At 37.6% G+C, this 10,347-nt stretch overlaps 1 protein-coding gene across 1 annotated transcript; it reads left to right on the forward strand.

Annotated features, from left to right (window-relative positions):
* Window positions 1-8,012: 8,012 nt before the first annotated feature.
* LOC126056267 (uncharacterized) lies at window positions 8,013-9,382 on the forward strand. Its single transcript, XM_049848737.2, has 2 exons — window positions 8,013-8,589; window positions 8,680-9,382. The coding sequence occupies exons 1-2, from the start codon at window positions 8,086-8,088 to the stop codon at window positions 9,112-9,114; spliced, it is 939 nt and encodes a 312-aa protein (XP_049704694.2). The 5' UTR covers window positions 8,013-8,085; the 3' UTR covers window positions 9,115-9,382.
* The last annotated feature ends 965 nt before the right edge of the window (window positions 9,383-10,347 follow it).

Consider the following 10,347-nt stretch of genomic DNA (forward strand, 5'->3'; position numbering starts at 1 on the left):
TTCCGAGCACCCTGTATATCATATACTACTGATATACAGGGCGTTACATCAGATTGCTTCAGCGAAGGTTCTGCTTTTTTATTTGTTTGTAGAAAGGTAGCAGTTGGGAAAATATACTCATTTATATGTGAGAGATAGGCTGATGAGTTTTTTATGTCAATATTGGCTTATATTATGTCTAAACTTCCTCTGTTAATTTTCTCAAAATCAATATTGATTACAGCAACATTTGTAACAATTATATTGAAACAGTATAGATAATGACAAATGGTTGTACAACCAACACCATTACTTAAAACATTAGCATAGCCGACGCATAAATTGTGATAGTAATGTTTGTACAATTGAAATGCGTTTAAAAGATTAATTCGGCTAACGTTGTTGGCACAACAGTGTTGTCAGCATAGTTATATCGATTATCGAGTGCGAGTAAATTGACAATGTCAACAGTCTCGATTGTCTGTCGATTATGATGAATGGTCACAGTTCAGGAGGGTCTCTCCCTAAATATAACTAAATTATCGATAACGCCATCTCCCTGACATTCGATAGTAATTAATGACCATCACTTGTGTTAGTTTTTCTTTAGTGTAAACATCGTTTTTGTGCCATTAATATTAGATAATGGATTGAGTAGTTTTTCCCTAACTTTTAGAACATTTGAAACTGCTAATTAACAAAATTGGACGCCAAATCCTAATAAGGAAGGATCAATTTCAGTTTAAGACCCAGTGGCCCCAAAAATTAAGTTAGATTCTTGTCGATATTTTTCTTTTTATAGGTGTTATAAATCATTTATTATCTCTTGTAAGTATTGTTAAACTTTTAAGATACATTGTCGTATAAATCCATGATTTAACACTATAACAAAGTTATTAGACTCAAAACAGTTCCTCAGTTTTAACTACCGACTGGCAGTGGTTTCTCATTTAATTCGCAGCTCTATGGGCTGAGCAATAAACGCGCAGTGGTACGAGTCGCAGTGGTAGCACGGGAGAACATTAAGACTATATGTTTAATTAACATCGACTTTACGAGAGCCGACAGTTAACGGTGGATGTCGTAAAACGTACCAGAAATGAGGAATCACCACATGCAGGTAGACACAGAAGGTTCACTTGTAACAGCTCGTAGTGAAGTAGGGTATGAGTTTAAAACTTCCTGCAGTTTAAGGAAGAGTGCTGAATCAAGGGCGGAAAATGATGGTCTAATAAAAATAAAACCTGCACCGTTTTGCAAATAAAAGTTTATTTTTTTATGATTAGGTGACAGTCTCAAGGCGCATTACCCTTCAGCATAAGGAAACAATAATTCAGGTGAACCTTGGTAAATCAAACCAACTATTTGAATACTAATCAGTGTAATTACCTGTAAACCTTCTGCAGTTACCTGTGCAGCTCCAGGGTACGGAAGTAATCCCCATCTTAAGATAAGTAACCCCAAATTTCGGGGATAAGACTTATTGCGCGTTGCACAGTATCGCAATGAGTTATAGCCTGTTATGGCCCGTTATGGCCTTATGGCCCGTCTCCCAGCAGCCACCTCATAAACCTTCCTGTTTCATCATCCAGGTTATATACTACTAAGTAGATTAACCTTCATCATTTTTAAATAACACGAACATTAACACTTTACAAATAATTTTGCTGATTTAATTCACTTCCTCAACAATTCCGATGCAGTAAAAAATAAACTAATTAGTAGAAAAAAGTAGGTATTGCAAGAGCGTCTAGACGAATATTGCAAATTGCATTGTTAACGGAAATAATGGTATTGAATGCTAGTCTGCGTTATTGTGGGCCGGACATGCATGGACCGGGGTGTACAATGGTACATAAAGCTGTATTATAGTAGGTATATAATACGAGGTGACGCGCTCTGCCTAGTGACAGCGCATTGCAATATGGCGGCACCGACCTGTCTGCTTGCGCGGTTACACAGACAGAGCTAAAACGTGCTATGTGCCTTGTTGCTCATTCGAATCCTTATTGATATTGATTAGACTTGGTACATACTGTATATTAGTTATTTTAATTCCTTTCTCACCTTACTTTGTCTCATTTATAATCTCATCATCATTTATTACCGTCAGCTCAGTCACCATCACAGATGGTGCGATAGAAACATTGATGATAGGTTACACCATATAACGATAAGAAACCAAACAAAACGTCGTCATCTCAGCTGAAAGACGTCCACTGCTGGAAAAGGGCCTCCCCCAAACTTCGTCACTTTGGTCAAATAGGCAATATGACGGTTGGTTGTGATCAGTAAATCTTCATTTTATTGAACAAAGCCATTCAATAAAAATCCTTCAGGTAACATATTTTTTTTAACCTATTCTAACGAAAACTTCTTATCAACACCTTTAAATCGAATCACACAATCTTCATAGCATTCATGAGTGATTTCCCAAGTATTTCAAGGTCTTGGAATCGGACACGGCTTGTCGAACCGCAGCGATAGCCTGTTACCACGTGTGCGAAGTTGCATTTGACTCATTATCGCATAAAGCCTGTTGAGTTTCTAACCACCGGCGCATGAGTCACTGTGACTTTACTTGATGCAGCCGTGATTGCGATCACGTCTTTTAAAAAACTTATATTCTTGGTAAATAGGTAAATGTTTTTAGCCTATTTTTTCTGGTTTTACGTTGTGTCACAACTGGACATAGGAAAGTAATGTTTGACGTCATTTTGATACTATTTAATGGTGCAATATGTACTTGTACTGCGATTATGATACCTATGAGCTTGATTCATGGCGCAATGATAGGCAATAAAACTATGAGTGTAGACATATGTGCTGGACTTACAACGACTAGTTCTACAGCTATAAGCTGCATGTTTAATCACCTAACCAGCCCTAGTGTCAGAGTTTTCTCTAATCCCCCTGACGGCTTCTGACGTGGAATTGTTACAACGACTGCTACTCAGTAGCATTCAGGGACGCCGCCGGCTTTACGTACCCTCCCAGGCACGGGCTCACCCGCTAAAATCATCCCATTTTCCTGGATCGTGAAATCGTGGAAGTCGTGGTGGCCTAGTGGGCAAAGAACCAACCTCTCGAGTATGAGGGCGCGGGTTCGATTCCATTTCAGGCAAGTACCAATGCAACTTTTCTAAAGTTTGTATGTACTTTCTAAGTATATCTTAGACACCAAAGACTGTGTTTCGGATGGCACGTTAAACTGTAGGTCCCGGCTGTCATTGAACATCCTTGACAGTCGTTACGGGTAGTCAGAAGCCAGTAAGTCTGACACCAGTCTAACCAAGGGGTATCGGGTTGCCCGGGTAACTGGGTTGAGGAGGTCAGATAGGCAGTCGCTTCTTGTAAAGCACTGATACTCAGCTGAATCCGGTTAGACTGGAAGCCGACCCCAACATAGTTTGGGAAAAAGGCTCGGAGGATGATTTCCTGGATCTCAGGAACCTCTTTTAATATATATCATACCTATTATTACTAACTTGTTATTTTAACTCGATACAAATAACTAAGTCACGAGGAAACACGTGTGTCGTCACGTTGTGGTTTCACTTCTAGGAAATAATTACTGAATTACTCAGACATCGAAACATTGACTAGAGGATCCATTCATTGTTTCAATGAATTTAGAAATAGGAGGTACTTACGTCACGGCTAGTAAGTAGGTTAACAAAGCATAAGGTTTAAAGAACTACTGGAATGTATGAAATTTATCTGATTAAGTTAATATTAAACCTGTACCTAATTATGGAATGATTATGTAAAACTGATACTTATTGGTGTATCGCTATACTTAGTCGATTAAATATAATATAGGTAATCATCATTTGAATTACTTCAATATTCTGGGTCGACAAGCGTTAACCCGTGAAGAAGTAACAAACATACTTACACACTCATATACTTTCACCATCAGGTATAATATTAGTTTAATACCTATCTAAAGCAAAAAATCTCTTTCATCCAAGGTCATAGGCGTCAATGACACACCCACTTTTATAACCAGGAAAACCTCGAAAAGGAAAACGGTATCAAAAACCCTGACACTGTACACTCACCCTTGCATATTCTTGCATCAGTCGCATGGCGTGATGTGACGTCACAAGCATGCAAGCATGACGCATGCGCGGTGCCGCCGCGTCTGCGCGCGCGCAAGGAACTCAGAAGGTACACTTAATATTGTACCTATTGACTTAATATTGTACCTACATTGATAAGAGATAGCATATCGAGTCCTCATTTCTGGGATTAGGTGCTCAATGACAGGTTTTCGGAATAACAGGTAACACGTCATGTTTCGAAGGAGAAAAGGATATCTGGCGTTATCTCGTGGGAGCGGCCGTTGTGTAATTAGTTGGCTGTTGCTATAGAAATAGTGTTTAAAGGTATTCCAAGGTCTTCAAATAATAAAATTCTTATCGCAGTTAGCGTACCTGCAAATGGGATCAGGGGTTCTATTACCTAAGAGGGGATAATCAACTTACCTGATTATATTTCTACCAGATTTTTAGCAGCAATCCTGGACACAAACTCAGACTTATTTCATTCGATTAGGGAAATAATTTTAATTTCTGCAACCTTTCTAACACAAGTTATATTTAACTCCATCTAAGTATGTCAGTTTAACACAAAGCATAAGTGAACGTAGTATACATACATAACAATCTGGTAAATAAAGCTATCGGGCGCTATCTGTCAAATAACATCGTACGACTTTGTCCCTGATAAGCCAGTTCCTGCACTCCTCAGTCCTCTGTCCTCACGTAGGCCCTGTCAGCTGTGATGACACAGGACTGAATTGGTCCTCCTACCCCCGTCTGAAAAATTCTCTTAGAAACACATACAAACATAAGATGTTTGATAGGAAAAATGGTGCAATGCTGCGAAAATGCTCTAGTTCTATGTATATCTAATTTTGTGTTGGCTTGGTCTAAATACACCTTGACAAATTGCAATCTGGCAAACAATAAAACGCTAAGGAAGCAACGCTTATTTTGCTGGTCATGAAATAATTGGGTACCCATCAATATCATCTGCCCAGGCTTATCTCAACTAAGTTGGGTTCGTCTTCAAATAGGTCCTGCAGCCAATAAAATTCATTTACAGGTTAACATAATGTATTTATTGCAAACTACATAGTTATGCTATATCGAAGAGCCTCTCGAACTTATGTCGTCGGTACCTATTGGGTGCCTAATTACAAAAATATTTATACTTATTCTTCCTGAAAATAAAATCGTACGAAGAGTAATAGAGTTAGTTAAAAACAATAATATAATGTTTATCAAAGCTGAAATGGTTATATAAACGCACAGAGAGTTATCTGAGTAAAGCCAGATGTTTTTGTATTGCGACCTACATTTGTTCACGTATTTCAATAGATAATATTTACACGTCATACTGTACCTAGATCATTTTGGTATATTTTTTTTCCATAGAAAAAAGATTCTTGTCTATAAATAATTACTGAATTGAAAAAAAATCTAACCTAACATTTCCCTATGTATTGCTATCGTTTTCAAAACCAACATTTTCAAAACCTAGTCTAGATTTTTCTAGTAACTATTATTTAGAGATAATATCCGTTCTAGAAAAAAAATATTATTTTAACACTAGTTTTAACTGGTTATATTTTCAATGCAAAGATCTAGCAATTGAAGCATAAAATTAGTGAGTACTGAATAAAATGATTTATTTGTATTTTATCAATCACGTTTTTGTACAGGAAATAATATTTAGCACAGCTGGTTACTATTGATTTGTGCCTGTTCCAATGCGAATTGTTAACTTCCTCATAAATATTATTATTTGAAACTAAGTTGAAGAAAGAAATCGGATGAAACCGGTTCATATAATCTGGAAACTAGGTTGTAACATTTGAAGATAATCTGTTGATGTTGTTGTCAATGAACTTTATCTAGCTTACGTACGTAGATTGTGAATTATTTTAGTCCTCTAGTACTGATTTTAAATATGTCTAGTTCGCATAGTATCTAGTTTTCATTTAAATATGTACCTGCCTTATAAGTCGTTGTAAGTTTATATATTGAATAAAGCAACATCACCACAACCTGTTTTTACATATAAAGAATAACATAAAAATAAACGACTTATTGCAGACACATTTTGACATTTTATTAGGCCATTGAAACCTTTAATTACTTACCTGCTTACCTCCCGAACATATTCCTTAGTTACCTTTACAATAAATATGAATTAAATTATTAATTTCTCCCCTTTTTTATTATTTTTGTAAATATGTATGTACCTATGTAGATTAATTTTTGTTATGTAGGTACATATGTATGTAGTTGTAGGAATGTAAATATCAGTGTAAAATATAATAAAAGTAAATTATGCAGTTCTTCATAAAATTGCATATCTATCTACACACATATATAAGTACCACCGTGGTTACGGGTGTAATCCGAATACTGTTACTAGCTTGCCAACCCTATCTCCTACGTCATACAATATCTAGAACAATGCACAATGATTATACCTAATTATACGAGAAGTATAGCTAGCCCAAATATCAGGCCACTGATAACGCAACCGGTATGCACCGGTCTGCACCGGCTCGCTATCGGTCACAAACCAGTTATCTGGATGTTATCAAGGCGACTTGCTAAGCTGACATGTATCCATTTTATTAGTTTTTGTATTTAGTATTTACCCATACATATATACCTATTGTTTTAATGGGCTCAAGGGTTTTGAAGTAGGTATACCTTCTTATAAGCTAAACTTTTTGTGTAAGTAGGAGAAAGGAAAAAGTTTACGAAAACTATAAAGTATCCTATTGCACAGTGCTATTCATGTAATTCTGACGTTCGAAAAGTGATTTTCAGTGATTTTCACTGATTTTCAGCCTCCTTTGAATAAACGCTTTTTGGCTTTGTTTTTTTTTAACCAAAGCTCATTCCTAAAATTCCTCAGTAGCGTTTTTGAAAGAACTTGCTACCGTCAGCGGCTTTACCCGAGTCCCGTAGAAACTTAGTAAATGGGTAGGCTTCCTCAGAAAATGGGTTTTTGAACTAAAAGTGAAAGAATTTTTCAATTCAAACCTGTAGTTCAGGGCGTGTTCAAGCAATCAAACAAATTCTTCAGCGTAACAATATAATAGGAAGGCATGACATACCTTCTTATTTCTACTCGATGACGTAGTTAAGTATAATTTTATAAATGAGAGGTCCTTGGTGAACTTCATCAAGGTCTATTAATCTCCTTACACGTGGAACTCAAACGAATCTGTTTATCGACGGTTATGATAAAAATAACTTTAATCATGATCATTGTAAATCATTATTAACTTCAACATTGTATAACTTAGCAGATTTATTATATTTGAACTTTATACCGTATTTATTCGCGTTATAAAAACCATAATAGAACATAATATACTTATTTAAGTAAATACCTGTAACAATAAGTAATTGAAGTGTAGGTAATTAATGTGATATGTTTATAAGTAAGCGATGATTCGCTTAACTTTTAATTACTTATTATATTAATAATGATTTAGCAATAATATAGATACCTACTACATAGAAGTTGCCCGTGAAATCTTTTTATTCATCGATTCTGCATATATTCGTACATTCAAGTATTTTAAAGGAATATTTAATTTTATTATTACTCCAAAAAGGTAATTTTAAAACTTACGACAGTGAAACACCCATGAATTTATATCTGTAATTTTTTACCGACTTTATCTTCGAGACGTTTCTCGATAGTGCATTATTATGTAAGTGAATAGTGCAAACACAAAAACGTCCGTTCTCATGATATTTGGGAGAAGCCCGGGCGGAAGGACGCCATAAACTTCTCGGAATTATGGACGCCGTTACCCCACTGTACACCCTACAGCTGATCGAATGGATAAAAAAATCTCCGTCAGCTGTTTGAGGCACGCACTCCAATAGTGATTGAAGTAAATGGATTTGTGTAGTTACGATACAGGTATAAGTACAGTTTCTTAGATAACGATAATACTTATTTATAAAGTAGCTACACGTGTACTAAAGATACCCGATGTACTGGGCAATACGCCGATGATTCTGCTCACGGCGCGAAGACAAAGCGGCGCGACGCGCGAGTATGACACGGCGCGGCCCCACGGCGTCAGTCAGGCGTGCCCACGCCGAGCGAGCACACGCCGCCGCGCGCGCGCACCGTCCCGTCCCCGCAACCCGCCCCGCCGACACGATGCGTGAGACCGGCTTGACAGCGCACCAGCTAACGCAGAACCACATACTGCGCATCGATGAAGCTAAAACTATGGAGCTAGTAGAACTGTACAAAGAAGAAGAATGCTTGTGGAACTCCACGTTAGATGACTATCCCAACAAAGCTAAAAGAGCGAAGGCCGCGAGCAAAATCGCAGAAATACTCAACATACCTAATTTCGAAGGCAGACATGTCATGATGAAGTTCAAAAATCTACGAAATTCTTACTCTCAAGAACTGAAGAAGATAAAGCAAAGCATAGACGAGCTTGGACCGGACTCACCGGATGTGTATCGACCGAAGGTACAATGGTTTGGTCTGATGGACTCGTTCATACGACCACATCTACAGGCGGCACGACTCCCCACTATGCTTGTAAGTTTTACATTTACTTAAATGCTTACATTTCTAAGTTAAGATCTGCACTTTTATTGATTGATAATCTGAACTCATGATTCTTTACAGCAATGCAAACGAGCGAGAGAAAAAGAAATGGAGTCCAAAGTGAAGTTGGAAATCTTCCAGATAGAGGAAGACGAGTCGTGGGTGGGGCAGCAGCTGGACCAGGTGGAGGCGAACTACTCGCAGTCGGAGTACATGAGCGAGGGCGAGGACCACTCCAGCCAGGGTCGGGCGAAGCGCCCGAGGCGGTCCAAGAGTCCGGCTGACAGTTGTAATCAGAATCAGATATTTCTGCCGATGCAGGCGACTCCTGGCAGCGCTGGTAGGAGTGACGATACGTTCGATAACTTCGGAAGGTACATAGCGTCGCTGCTGCGAGGGCTGCCGGCGCAGGAGGCGCTGCGGGTGCAGCCGAAGATCGTGAGCATGATAGTGTCGCTGGCGGTGCAGCGGCCGCGGGATGCGCTGGGCAAGGACGACACCAGCGACTCCGGCTGACAGACACGACACACACACGTCTCATCGTTTAGTGGTTCATTTAGCTCAATAAGTATGTCAAATCTTATTGTCGTTTCAGTATTCAAATTATTTTCATGTCTTTTGACTAAATGTAAGAATGAAACTGTGTTAAAAATGTATGCAGACGAATGCCATCAATTATCGACTTTGGGTCCTTTTTTTAAGATCGAAATTACTTCAAGTGTGTAATTTGGTTGCTAGTTTATAGTTTTTGTAATTTTCAAGTTAATGGCGATGTTTTTAAAGACTATACCTATTAATTTGCGTGGCACTGAAACTTATGCTTTAGTTCTCAAATAGTTACTCAATATTTTAAGGTTTAAATGTTAAATGATAAGTGATCATAGTGATATCTGTATACTTGACATTCCTATAGTTAGGTAGTATTAAAATATTTTTTATAAAAGTGCAGTTGTTTTATTTTTCAACAAAATGGGAGAAAGTTCGAAGTGTTTTGCTATTGGAGGTGTTGGTTTGATTCTTGTTTCTTACCCGACTGCGACAGCCAAAAGGGTGGTATTTTTTTGTCAGAACACCATAATACAGAAGTAACTCTCATCACAAAGTATACTTACTACACAAGGATACCGTAATTTCGCTTTCAATGTCAGTTAAGTAGCAAAATATATTTATTATTAGTCCCACATCCCCGCTGTGAGGGTTACCGAAAATATCAAAATACACAATAGCTTGTACTAACAACAATTAATAATATCCCGTGGCCTCAAAAACGCACAAACACAGGTAAACCATCCCTTACTTTTTTTATCTGGTATCTCTTTCCCTCGCAGTGACATGGGCATGTTGCATCTCACTCTTTCACATCTGATAGTGGTCACGTAGACAGTTTACACGAGTTTTCCTTGAACTGAGACTAGACTTCAGTCTAGATTGTTATTGAACATCATTTATACATTGTCGATGTTGAAAAACTGCTCATTTACATAGTGTCGGTTATTTTCGTTCACGGTGCTTATTATATCCGTTGTGTTTTATTATTAAAACGCTATTTTATTATAATACTGTATGAGAATGAAGCTAATAGTAATAATCAACAGGACTTGTTTTTTAATTAAACATTGCACATATAAATTAGTAGTTTCAGGTTTCCGTCCTTGACTACCTAGGTATACTTATAATAAATACACCAATACATTAATAATATGCAGTAGTGCATTGTTTTTCAATAATCTGACTATCTAATTCGAAAAA

Source organism: Helicoverpa armigera, chromosome 18 (genome assembly GCF_030705265.1).
Source record: "Helicoverpa armigera isolate CAAS_96S chromosome 18, ASM3070526v1, whole genome shotgun sequence".
NCBI lineage: Eukaryota > Metazoa > Arthropoda > Insecta > Lepidoptera > Noctuidae > Helicoverpa > Helicoverpa armigera.

Bases quoted from the DNA above. Each gene is read 5' to 3' on its own strand.
- LOC126056267 (XM_049848737.2), top strand. From the start codon at position 8,086: ATGACACGGCGCGGCCCCACGGCGTCAGTCAGGCGTGCCCACGCCGAG. The intron at 8,590-8,679 runs GTAAGTTTTACA...GATTCTTTACAG, and splicing joins CACGACTCCCCACTATGCTT to CAATGCAAACGAGCGAGAGA.